Genomic DNA, 12,691 nt, shown 5'->3' on the forward strand with positions numbered 1-12,691 from the left:
TTAGGTGGTTGCCTGTCCAGATCGTCATGAATACCACCAACAATTCCACTGTGGGAGACCTGGAAGGGAAGTGAGCGGAATTGGCACCAGTCGTTGGTCTTCAAAGAGCAAAAGAACAAGAACACCTTGTTTTTCGAGGTACCTACCATTGACGACTGTTGTCTCAATGCAACGTCGACTACCAACAACATAGATAAAACTGGTTTCATTAGCAACAAACAGAGCACCGCAGAACTTACCAACCGTTTGACTACCTTTTTGTACCACATCTACCCTAAACACCTTGCAGGATCTTTTGCTTACCCACAACACCGACGTCCATTCTCGATATCTTTTGTTTTTTCGCTGCTCCCCTGGAATACCTAATCATCTGCAACCTACCGTGCCCTCTGTTTGCTTGTCTGTGTCGAGGTCACGCGACTTGAAATGTCATGTGCCAGTCCCAAGCTACCACTGGCGATGGAGCCGGAACAAAGCTCTCCCCGCTCATAAACCCATCTTGACCAGAAGGGGAGAGAAGATAGACGAGACGAACGAGACGAGACGAGTCGCAGCTCAACGACAATACACTATTCCTGTCCCCCGAAACACTTTGAGGAGTAACATTGACCATCACAAGGTTTCAAATGTATAGCCTCACTTTCGTCAACGTTGTCTAGGTACTTATAGTCCCTCTTACCTTAAGCCATTACCCACTGGCCCCATTACATTACGGCGCCGGCCTGCATCATCCGATCAGCTCGGCATTCGTGGGTCCACCAGAATTGAATGAGCAAACAGGAATCTTTTTTTGTCCCATGACGTTTCATTCACTGTCAAACAAGTCGAGTTCTGTGATCCAGTAACTCAGGGAAAAAATTAGAGCAAACATCTGATCGTGGTCGGGCTCATCCAAGGCACAAAACTCATTCAACCACAAAACGCCACTCTCTAAACGTTTACACTCACCTTCAAAAACGCACGGGCAAACTTTACCAATTACTCTCATCACACCACATCATATCGTTCAATCGACTTCATTTTCGCCAAGTCAAGTCAAGTCAAGCTCAGCACAGTTTCATATTGTTGATAAAAACTACACGTCTTCTGCATCAGCTCTCACTTCTCGAAAACGGTCCATAAATCATTTCACCCCGCAGCAGCTCTATTCTGGCGCTGACTTATACTGAGGTAGTACCTCTGTTCACAATCATCACGTCAGGGTCATCCCAACACTTTACTTCTCAAAACGACCAATTGAATCTCAATCCCTCATGGGAAGCATGGAAGTGAAGAACGAATTCGCCTCTGCCGCCAGAGACATCATCTTCTCTGGCAGCGTCACCGATTCCCGGGAGAAGAAGGAAGACGAAGACGATGGCGCCATCACCGACGGAGACGCTGACGATGATATGGTCAACACCAAAAGAAACTTCTCCGCAATGAGAATCCAAAAGAGAAACTCAGAAGCCGGCCTCCTGAAGAAGGTCATTCCGTTTCATTGGGCACCCATGCTTCAGCCCCTGACCGAGAATGATATCGACACATGTGTGACTCTCGAAGAAGTCGCACTCTCAGAAACCTACAGATCTCCACGCGAGAAGGTCAGTTACAGAATTCTCAGTCGGCTGTTTTGAGAGGCCGCCTGGAGACCCAGAATGCAGCCAGACCCTGCTTGCTAACCAATAAGAACAGATTGAGTATCGCATCAGGAATGGAATTTGCTATGGCCTGTTCAACACCGTCAGACCAACCGATGTGAAGAAAATCTCTCTCTCAACGATGCAGCACAGTCGGCCAGTTGAGGGTGGCCGCTGCGACGGGGCCAAGCATGTCATGTTTGCGCACGTTCTCGCTACGCTTGGAACCCACTCGGTCATCACTGATGCGGACATGGCCATGCCTGAGAACTGGCGGGATGCAAAGGCTTCCAAAGGGTCTCCTTTGGGCCACCAATCCTCGGGAAGGACGATTTGTCTCCACTCATTCATTGTGTGCCCAGAGGTCCAGGGTGTTGGTATTGGCAAAACGGTAATGAAGTCGTATCTGGAGCTCATGAACGAGTCCGGTGTGGCTGATCGAGTTGCAATCATTTGCCAGCCAGTAAGTTATTATACGATTACATAAAAAAACGTATGGTACTAATGTGCGCACAGTATGCCATACAATTTTACAAGTGCTTTGCTTTCAAAGACCTTGGCCCCAGCACAGAAGCCCTTGTTGGTCAGGGCTATCATGCCATGGTAAGTTGACATCTCGACAACATCAGCTAACAGCTGCTAACCCGCGTCCAGGTGCTCGAATTGCGCGGTCCCAAGAGAAAGACTAAAGAGGAACCTACGCGAAAGAACAAGGAAGATTCCAAGGATACCAAGCCCAAGAAGCCATCATGATCTGGTTCTGCAGGCCTGTTGCAGGCGTTTTGAGTTGCATGAACGACTCTAATGTACCAAAAAGCTCCATGTATTTGCTTCATTTTTCGCACATAAGATATCACTAAAAGAGCCGCATCATCTGCAATAATGAGATAGCTGGTCTACAAAAACCGCATTAGCGCGTTAAATTCCATTTTTTATTCCCGCCCCATATATCTATTGATCCTTTTTGATATCATAACCTCGTTCTTTTATTTCTCAGCACATGGCAGTTTTCGTTTAGTCGCTGGCCTTGTACTTGAGGCGGTATTCCTCAGTTCGCTTGATGTCCTCCTCAGAAGCAAAGTTCTTCATGCCAGCGATAATGTCGTCGAGGGTCAAGATAGCGAAGATGGGAATGTCAAACTCCTTCCTCAACTCGCCAATGGCGCTGGGGCCGGGCTTGGACTCGTCGCCGTCGGTAGCAGGGAGCTTCTCCATACGGTCAAGGGCAACGACGATACCAACAACGATACCACCCGCCTTTCGGATCTTGTCAATAGCCTCTCGCTTAGCGGTACCAGCAGTGATGACATCGTCGACGATAAGAATCTTCTTGCCCTTGAGAGGCGCACCGACGATGTTGCCTCCCTCACCGTGGTCCTTAGCCTCCTTGCGATCGAAGGAGTACGACACACGATCGAGGTTCTCGGGGGCGATCTCGCCGAGCTTAACAGCAATGGAAGAAGCCAGAGGAATTCCCTTGTAAGCGGGGCCGAAGATGATGTCGAAGTCAAGACCGTTCTCCTTCTGGGCCTCGGAGATGGACTTTGCAAAGGCAGTAGCGATAGCGCCGGCGAGACGAGCAGTGTGGAAGAGGCCGGCGTTGAAGAAGTAGGGTGAGATGCGCTTTGACTTGAGCTCGAAGCTGCCAAACTTGAGGATCTCGCCAGCGATGGCGGCCTGCAAAAACTCTTGCTTGTAAGGAGCGAGTTGAGCTGACATGATGACTTGTTGACTAAGACTGAAAGTGGTTGTTCAGATGAGATGAATATTTCCAAAGCAAAGTTTGCGATCCCCTCCTATAGGCCAAATCAGTCAGTGGTGATGAGCCGGCGCCGGAGCAGGACTTGGCCTTGGACCCTTCTATGGTTCAATGTATGACAGCGGGGTTGAGGTGGGGGTGAGATCCAGATAAAAAGTACCGTTTAAGAAGACTCTGAATTGATTACATTGTATGGCAGTTAGATTCAGCGTGGCAATATTAACTACTTTTTATTGACCAAGTTGAAGTATGTCAGGACACGAGTTCTAGATTATTTACAGTGACCATCTCTTGATTCATCAATACATAAATCTCCAAATCTCACATATAGTCCTCGTCAACCGAAATTCCCTCCACACAAAAAGTGACTTCTCTTATCGATAAGACTGACCGCCACGACCCACCAGAAAAAAATATTTGTCCAACTGAATTTTGCCATCTCTGATACCATCTTTTTGAGCGACGAGCGACCTTCTCCTCCGTCCGCCTCTCATTTTTTCTTATTCTTCAAGAAAAATTCCCAGGACAATTCCAACTTCAAAACAACCAGATCGCCCAAGATGAAGACGACCTGGAAGGACATCCCGCCGGTGCCTACTCAGCAGGAGTTCCTCGATATTGTACTGAGCCGAACGCAAAGAAAGTTGCCGACCCAGATTCGCGCGGGTTTCAAAATCAGCCGTATTCGAGGTATGTCTCCATCGCCACCAACAAATGCGCCTGCAATAGATCACTGACCTCTTCGCTCTCTACAGCTTTCTACACACGAAAGGTCAAGTTCACCCAGGAGACCTTTTCTGAAAAGTTTGGCGCCATCCTCGAGAGTTTCCCTCGTCTTCAGGACATCCACCCATTTCACAAGGATCTTCTCAACACCCTCTACGATGCCGACCATTTCAGAATCGCCCTCGGTCAGATGTCGACTGCCAAGCACTTGATCGAGACCATCTCCCGCGACTATGTCCGTCTCCTCAAGTACGGTCAGTCGCTGTTCCAGTGCAAGCAGCTCAAGAGGGCTGCCCTTGGTCGCATGGCCACTCTCATTAAGCGACTCAAGGACCCCCTCATGTACCTCGACCAGGTCCGCCAGCATCTCGGTCGTCTGCCCTCGATCGACCCCAACACCCGAACACTGCTTATTTGCGGTTACCCCAATGTTGGAAAGTCCAGTTTCCTCAAGAGCATTACTCGCGCCGACGTCGACGTCCAGCCTTATGCTTTCACCACAAAGAGTCTGTTTGTCGGTCACTTCGACTACAAGTACCTCCGCTTCCAGGCCATTGATACCCCCGGTATTCTAGACCACCCTCTTGAGGAAATGAACACCATTGAGATGCAGAGTATCACGGCTATTGCGCATTTGCGCTCTGCCATTATGTACTTTATGGATCTTTCTGAGCAGTGTGGTTACACAGTTAGCGCCCAGATTGCTCTTTTCAAGAGCATCAAGCCCCTCTTCTCCAACAAGCTTGTCTTTGTTGTCATTAACAAGATTGACGTTACCCGACCTGAGGACCTCGAGCCTTCAGTTCAGGAAGAGCTCCAAGGAATCCTCAAGTCTGGTGAGGTCGAGCTCCTTCAGTTGTCTTGCAACACCATGGAGGGTGTCCAGGAGGTCAAGAACGCTGCTTGCGAGCGCTTGATCGCCGAGCGTGTCAACCAAAAGCTCAAGGCTGGTACCAACACCAGCGGCGCTATTGGTGGCCGTCTGGCCGATGTTATGTCTCGTATTCACGTCGCCCAGCCCATGGGTGGCCAGACTCTTGAGACATTCATTCCCGAGGGTATCAAGGACCGCAAGAAGTACGATAAGGAGGACCCTGAGCGACGAAGAACCGCCAGGGACGAGCAGGATGAGAACGGTGGCGCTGGTGTGTTCAATGTTGACATGAAGGCCGACTACATGCTCGCCAACCCTGAGTGGAAGTACGACAAGATTCCCGAGATTTACGACGGAAAGAACGTATATGACTTCATCGACCCCGATATCGAGGCCAAGCTCCAGGCTCTTGAGGAAGAGGAGGAGAAGCTCGAGGCCGAGGGCTTCTACGAGTCTGATGAAGATGATGAGGATGATGAGGAGGCCGAGGTCCTGCGCAAGGCCGAGCTGATCCGCGAGAAGCAGCAGCTCATCCGCAACGAGGCCCGCATGAAGAAGCGTCTCAAGAACCAGGCTATCATCCCCCGCAAGATGATGAAGAAGCCCCTCTCCGAGTTCGAGGATGCCCTCGACCAGCTCGGTGTCGACACCACCGACATCGCCGACCGTGCCCGCGAGAGGTCCAGGGGCCGCGCCCGCTCCAGGTCTCGCATGGGTACCGAGGACCCCGACTCCATGGATGTCGATGGACACACCAGCACTCCCCGCGAGCGCATGCGTTCCATCAGCCGGCCCGCCAGCCGCGCTCCTACGGCCAGCCGTCGCGACGACGGTGTCCCCGACGATGTTCTCCGATCCAAGGCCGACCGCATTGCCAAGCTCAACCAGAAGCGCATGAACCGCATGGCCCGACAGGGAGAAGGAGATCGACACACAACTGCATCCATCACCAAGCACTTGGTAAGTTTATACACCCTAGCCTCGTTCTATATCAGAATAGTAACTAACACAATCTCTTCTAGGTGGTTGGCAAGCGTGGCATGGGCAAGACAAACCGCAGATAGAGAGCCAGCACTGGGTTTCCCTTTCTTCCATACTTGGTTGTCTTTGTCTCTTTTCCGGCATAATTTTGCGGGTTCGCGGGCTGTTCGGTTTGCCAGGGAGTTAGGGCGCATGGGGAAAAATGAACTGTGGTTCCGTCGCTGCGTGCGTACGTACATGCTCGACAAGGAACAACAAACTTTACGTGTCGTGTCAGTCGTTCGTTGCTTGGGATGAAGAGGCTCTGTCCGAGTTGAGCTAGATAGTAGATATCACGGCACCTTCTTGAAAAGTACTAGACAAAGGGGCTGCCAAAAATTTTCTTCCTTTTAAACAGATCATGATTTATGAAATTTCAAAGGTTTCAACCAAATTTGATATTCTCTCTGGTCACGATTATACATATTCAACCATATTCATTTGAGTGTTCGTGTGAGATGCTATCGAAAGAGGTATAATGAGATTGTGCCCAAGACGCACCATCCTATTGGCCACTGTTCTGGACAGAACGGTAACAATTGGTCAATCAAAAAATATCAAAACAATCCTCCGACCCTACTGGCTCTGCAGCAGTGGTGTGACCTTATTCCTCTTTACCCTGTTTACTGGTCGCCACTCTTACTGCTCCTCAGCAACCTGGATACCTTCCCTCAAACCCTCAACCTTGAGCTCCTCGCCAGTGGCGCGGCGGTAGATATCCTTGACATCATCTGTGTTTGTCTCGAAGTGGCTAGTAGCATCATAGCTCTTGGAGATGAAGATGTTGTCCTTGGAACCATCCTCAAGAGGTTCGTAGACGGGGATAGGAGGGCCCTGTACCGTGTCAGAATGTGTTGTCTGTTTATTTTTAATCAGGGTAACTTACCATGAACTGCTCCTCAATCTTGCCAAGGCGCTCAAGACCAGCCTGGAGCTCGACATGGTGGTTAGCTGTGGTCTCAGCAATGGTTGAGACGATAGCGATCCAGTAACCCTTGGGGCAGACGTTGTGAGCGGAGGAAACACAGGCAATGTAGATGTCTATGATTGTCAGCTAGTGTGCAAATATAACGTAAACTGGTGGCATTTACCGTTCTTTCGGCCAACTTGAGATTGGGGAATGATGAGCTGAGCAGAGTCGGCATCGTTGGTGCCAGCGAGAGGGTGCTTGAGGATGCAGATGGCTCGGAGAACGTGTCCAACAACCTTGGCCTTGTTGGGGAAGTAAGAGGGGTCACCGAGGATCATCTTGGCCTTGGTCTCGAACTTCATCTCCTCGACACCGGTCATAGTAGCCTTAATGCCAACAGCCTTGTCGCCATCGTACTGGATCTCGTCGATGTTGGTGTTGAGCATGTAAGTGCCACCGTAGATGGCAGACAGGCGGGCGAAACCCTGGGGAAGCTCGCCGAGGCCGTAGAGAGGGTAGATGTAAGGAGACTTTCCGTATCGAGCAACAGAGTTTCCGTAGAGACGGATGCGATCGATAGCCTCAGGAGCCTGGCCAGGGGTGGTGATGTAGTCGTCGGTGAGGTAGAGGGCCATGGCATGGCCGATGAAGTCCTTGGTGGTTGCCTCGAGGCCGAACTTGTCGTAAACATCCTTCATTGTGCACTTGTTCATGTCAAGACCTAAGTAGAAGATAGCAAGTTAGCAAATTGACAATGCCTACTTCGCGAGTCCTCCTTGCTCTTGTGTTCAATGGGAATACGAACCCTTGTGTGTGCTGGGATCCTTGGGGTCGAAGCTGCCAACCCACTCGATGAAAGACTTCATGCGTCGCTTCTCGAAGAGTCCCATAAGGGGGGATCGCAGAGCCTCGGCGGCGTCAGAAGGAACCTTGGCGACGGTGGCCTTGTTGGAGGCACCCTGCTGGACGTAGCTGCCAGCGACTTGCTTGAACTCGAGGTATCGTGTAACATCGGTAGAGACGAGAATGTTGGTTAGCTCGCCCGAGGACATGAGGAACTTGGGGACGAGGTCAATGTTCCAGTCGTTGAGGCGGCCATATTGCTTCCAGGGCTCCTCACCCTCACGGAAGTTTCCGTACTTCTTGAAGAGCTGTATTCAATGTTAGAAATGTTGGTTCGGTTCAGGGGAAGCAGGTCGGTTTCAGATTTGGGTAGGAGTTGCGTACAGTCTCAAGGTTCACGGAAGCGGCCTCTCTGAATAATTATTAGTTTTCTGGTGAGTTAAGGAGTAATCGTAGTTTACTTACCCGCCATAGTGGTCGTTTCGGTCGATGTGTAGGACCTTCTTGCCCTTGACGCTCAGAACACTATTGAACCATCATCAGCCGACCGCCTTTATATCAACCATCACCGCCTAGCAGCTTGCGCCGGTCTGGAACATGTTTGCGACACGGCGAAGCGGTCAAGGATGGATGGAATTTGGCGTCATATGTCTTACCCAGAAAGAATACACTCGGTCAAACCTAGAAATCGTCAGTATTGGGCGTCATGAGACAAGATCCAGACTGTCACTGCCAGCGACGAGTCGAAGCTTTCTGATGCGGGGATCGGCCTGCTGGCAGAAAGAGGCGGGGAGATGGGGGATAAGACATACCAGTGCCCAGCACGACAACGTCATATTCGGGGGCAATCTCATCCATGATGGCTAATCTGTGGTGTTGATAATCGATGAAGTTTTAGGTAGGTAGGGATAGAGAGAGTGTGAAGCAGAATGGAAGGAAAGAAGCGGGATAGATGGGAAGCTCGAGGTGATGCAGTTGCGGTGGCGGGGTCCAGCTACAGTAAGTTAAGTTAAGACCATGTCCGATGTGGAGACTAACATTATGGCACTCGCTCACCGAACCTCAAGTAAAATACGGATAACGCCTCCAAATACAGCCTCTTACCCAATTCATGACAATCTAATCTCACATTATCTCGTCTATAGAGGCTAAATTACACTATCGGGAACAAACAAGCATATTTTTGTGGCTACTGTACGTTCATCATCTGCCGTTGTTGACCCCTATATTTCCTGCTGCCTTGACCTGATCGACTATCCAAGGTCAAATTTAGCTTAGCTGTCGGTTCAATATAAGAGACCCAGCAACGACCCCAGTATCATTATTGTGTAATTGGGACTTCGTTATTAGCCCAGCGTACAGGGTCCTTCTGCCGCTTCTTCTCCTTTCCTTCCAGATTGTTCATGCTGTGAAGCGAGCCCCCTTTTGTCGTGTGGCCAGGAGTTGACTTACATGGTAACTAGCCTCTTTTATTACTACCTGGTACTGTAGGTAGGTAGTCTCCTGTCTGAACTTTGCTATATCTCGATATCAATATTAATCACATGATACAATCAACAGACAGTCAAGTTCGAGGTCGATGCAAGACGTGGAAGTCATTGTTCAGAGCTCATGTGCTCGCATATACATTTTTGCTTCATCAACTGTATCTTACATATCCTAGATGTACACGACGAAAGGGTCACTCGTTCTCTCTACCAAGTTTCGTAAAATAAAAAAAATAAAAAGCCACCGCCTCACTTCCGTCACACAGATAGTACATAACATCGTCTCGCATGTGGTAGTTTCTTATTATTTCTTCAGCTCCTTCTCGATCTTGGCCTCCTGTGCCTCTGTTGCAACAGGATCGATCTGCTTGGCCGCCTCTGACTCTGCCTCAGGTTGCGTCCACTCGGCAGCGTTGGTTTCATCTTCATATGCCGATGGTGTGTAGGCCTGCCCATCGCTGCTTTCAAAGTTGATCTCCGGGTCGTTCATGGCAACATCGACGGCATCTTGCCAAGTGTAGTATCGCTCCGTCAACACATGCTTGATGGCTCGCTGTGTCTTCATGACCTAGTTCCTGAAATCAGCACTTACTCCCATATAATAACCAGCGATGCGGTTGTAACATACCTCCTCGTCTCGGCTATCAATTTCTCGTTCGCCGAATCCGACTTTGGTTCTGAGGAGCTCTGCCCTTGATGTAGAAAGCATGTTTCTCTCTTTACAGCATACCCACCACAGTGCATGCAGATCCTCCCACGACTTCTTTCTCAATTCCTCGACAGTCCACGCCCGTCCATGCTCCTCGGTTTCCTTGGGCGTTGCGAGCAGCTTGCCTTGTCCGGGGAAGAATCCCCATAGACCATGATTGGGGTCAACCTCGATCTTGGGCTTGAAATCACGGGGCTTCGGTAGTGGGATGTTTGACATGGACAGAGGCTCGCGGGGTCCGGAACCGTACAAGCTACTGACACCTCGCTTCGGGTTGTTGTCCTTCGTTTTGCGCTTGCATTGTGGTGCGGTCGTGGAGAAGCGAGCGACTTGAGAGACGGCGGACGAGATCCTTGTCGAGGAGGCCTGGGCCATCCGGCCGGCTAATGACCGTATCGTACTGGGAGATGCCATTGTGAATATATTGCCTGTCGTGGGGGGCTCAGACGAGGCTATTCGCTATTCAATTCATCCCACTCATTGGCAAATTTTGGGATGCCGTAGCTCGCGGAGCTTCGGTGTCGGCGCTATATTCCGCCGAGGCTTGATTCAGTCACGTGTGCACCTCTCTGGGCAACATCCGCTTCCAGCCTCACCGAATCTCACCTGGAGCTTCACCGAGCCTTACCAAGAGATGGATCTCAGCGGTGGGTTCGAGAAGCGGCACTTGCAGCACGGATAGTTTGGTACAAAGTACATGAAGTTTTGGGGTGGATGATGCGGGGGGATTCTCCAGATGCCCCATTCCATCACCATCTTCTAGAACAACGCTGTTGTTACCAGTTCCTGACTAGGACAACCAAAAGAGCCACAATCTGGCTGCGGGGGATAGATCCATCACCAGGGAGCATAGCTTGAGGTTGCTATGCTATCATCATAGGCTCCACGGTTGAAGATCTTTGGCAAAATATGCTTTAACCATAGATCTTTCCATAATACTGCAACACTAGGTGTTTGGAATATCGAGCCTTCGCTGCAACAAGAAGTCGCCGATATCATGCGTCCAGTACAATTATAAGTCGCCGGTATAATAGGCGTCCGGATGAGTAATTGGAACAATATAATTCCTGCGCAATGCGCATTGCCAGCACCATCGAAATCACAACAACTAACACAGAGGCGAGGCGTACTACGTAATTAGCAAGTATGAGCTGAGTGCATTGAAACCACCCTATACCACAACTACTGTTTGGAACAAGCCAGCATCAGCTCTATGCGTTCATGATGCTACCTTCAGGGTAGTCAGATCTGCACGCGGCATAACTCGCTCGGCCAAACTGCGACAGCATTGTTTGGTGTGTTTTAGACATTACACGTGTGCAAGTCCCAGGTGTTCCTGCAAAGACACGCACACATGCATCTCCCAGGAAGCTTCAGTCAACTTCGCAAGAAACACCTCAGCCAACAGGCGCTGTTCGGTTGACAGCACCTCGGATACGATGCAGTCAAGACTGTACTTTACCAAAGACAGGAAGGGGTTGCAGTCGTGTCTCGGCAGCGTGGGGGTCCATACGACATCCTTGAATGTCGGCTGTCTTTCGTAATTCAGAATGACTGATTCAGGGATTGAGGTCATGCTGGACAAGCTAAAAAGACCATGCAAGTCAGAAGGGCTTTTGGGGGTGGTGATTGCGAATTGCAACCCTGGCCGCTTCACCGCGCAACCAGGCGCCTAACAAGGGATGATCTGCCGTAATTGTCGCGAGACAATTGACACTTCACAGTGTTGACCAACTTTGAAGTCGGTCAGTCGTTATTTTTCCTCTTCCCGTGGAGGTGGATAAATTATTACACTGCCGCGGCATCCTCCGTTCGTTCTGCAACCTGTAACCTGCAACCTGCAGCTTGTAATAAGTCGTATGTAATTCACGAGATCAGGCACCTTCTATATCGTCATGCTCGTAGACTGATGAGAACATCGTGGGCAGATCCTTCTCGTACTGGGTACACTCGGGTTTTGTTTTTGTAAAATTTCCCGTATAGAGAGCGAGATCTGTCGTATCCAGAGAGGCATTGCCCCTGGTAGGAACTGTTTCTCGACGATTGCTTGAATTTTGAGTGAACCAAAGCCGTCTCATTGTTTCCTGCCACACACGATCTCATCCAGATGCCAAGTCCAACAATGCAAATTTGCTCTCTTCACAGTAAGCGCGCACAGTACAGCAACCCTAAAGTCAACCGTCTTTGAAGGCGTTCTGCACTAAACTCTGGCTGTACTGTAGGGAAAATAGCTAGGAACAGTCAAGTGTTGGTGGGGTGCCTCGTGGAAGCGGACACCATCAACAGCCAGCCACGCCTATCCGGTAAAGTTCCGCACCATCAGTCGTCGTAAACTGCACCGGTGATAGTGGTGGTGGTGATTGTGATGTGAGAAGTATTGTACAGTAAAGTTTCTCTGTTGGATGCAGAATGCCAAATTTTGTGACGTAAATGACTATCATGCGGTTGGGATTCGTCGCTAGGTACTTAACTTTATGCTTGACTCCCTCAATTGGCCATATTCTTTCCAAAAAAGGGTTTAGTACGCGCCGGGGCAACGCACTTTTGTCACTTCCGCACTCGCTCGAAAACTGTTTTTGATGGCTTATCACTCACTAGTTTGGCCTGAGCAAAGCAATCCCAACCTGTGCAGCATGGTACCGTACTGTTGTGAGGGATATATGGTGAACTGTTTCATGCTCATCGTGATGCCAACAATTTGGAAAGTCCGAGACTAGACAGTAATGACTCGTGCAGACGCAGTA

At 49.9% G+C, this 12,691-nt stretch overlaps 5 protein-coding genes across 5 annotated transcripts, besides 1 other annotated feature; 2 read left to right on the top strand and 3 right to left on the bottom strand.

The window, feature by feature from the left end:
- Positions 1-522: 522 nt before the first annotated feature.
- Positions 523-548: a microsatellite.
- Positions 549-1,253: 705 nt separating this feature from the next.
- On the top strand, positions 1,254-2,372 carry FPSE_02516 (uncharacterized protein; the record flags this gene model as incomplete). The annotated part of the gene is made up of 4 exons (XM_009255635.1): positions 1,254-1,583; positions 1,675-2,082; positions 2,136-2,222; positions 2,274-2,372. 4 exons carry the CDS (start codon positions 1,254-1,256, stop codon positions 2,370-2,372), a joined length of 924 nt encoding a protein of 307 aa, XP_009253910.1.
- Positions 2,373-2,633: 261 nt separating this feature from the next.
- FPSE_02517 (uncharacterized protein) lies at positions 2,634-3,338 on the bottom strand (the record flags this gene model as incomplete). The annotated part of the gene is made up of 1 exon (XM_009255636.1): positions 2,634-3,338. One exon carries the CDS (start codon positions 3,336-3,338, stop codon positions 2,634-2,636), a length of 705 nt encoding a protein of 234 aa, XP_009253911.1.
- Positions 3,339-3,938: 600 nt separating this feature from the next.
- Positions 3,939-6,042, top strand: FPSE_02518 (uncharacterized protein; the record flags this gene model as incomplete). Its single annotated transcript, XM_009255637.1, has 3 exons — positions 3,939-4,068; positions 4,134-5,938; positions 6,001-6,042. The coding sequence occupies 3 exons, from the start codon at positions 3,939-3,941 to the stop codon at positions 6,040-6,042; spliced, it is 1,977 nt and encodes a 658-aa protein (XP_009253912.1).
- Positions 6,043-6,637: 595 nt separating this feature from the next.
- Positions 6,638-8,609, bottom strand: FPSE_02519 (uncharacterized protein; the record flags this gene model as incomplete). The annotated part of the gene is made up of 8 exons (XM_009255638.1): positions 6,638-6,832; positions 6,885-7,039; positions 7,090-7,629; positions 7,714-8,059; positions 8,136-8,163; positions 8,217-8,276; positions 8,408-8,432; positions 8,564-8,609. 8 exons carry the CDS (start codon positions 8,607-8,609, stop codon positions 6,638-6,640), a joined length of 1,395 nt encoding a protein of 464 aa, XP_009253913.1.
- A 933-nt stretch (positions 8,610-9,542) lies between these two features.
- FPSE_02520 (uncharacterized protein) lies at positions 9,543-10,361 on the bottom strand (the record flags this gene model as incomplete). Its single annotated transcript, XM_009255639.1, has 2 exons — positions 9,543-9,806; positions 9,867-10,361. The coding sequence occupies 2 exons, from the start codon at positions 10,359-10,361 to the stop codon at positions 9,543-9,545; spliced, it is 759 nt and encodes a 252-aa protein (XP_009253914.1).
- Between the last annotated feature and the right edge of the window lie 2,330 nt (positions 10,362-12,691).

The sequence above is a fragment of the Fusarium pseudograminearum genome, chromosome 3 (genome assembly GCF_000303195.2).
Source record: "Fusarium pseudograminearum CS3096 chromosome 3, whole genome shotgun sequence".
In the NCBI taxonomy this organism is placed as follows: domain Eukaryota; kingdom Fungi; phylum Ascomycota; class Sordariomycetes; order Hypocreales; family Nectriaceae; genus Fusarium; species Fusarium pseudograminearum.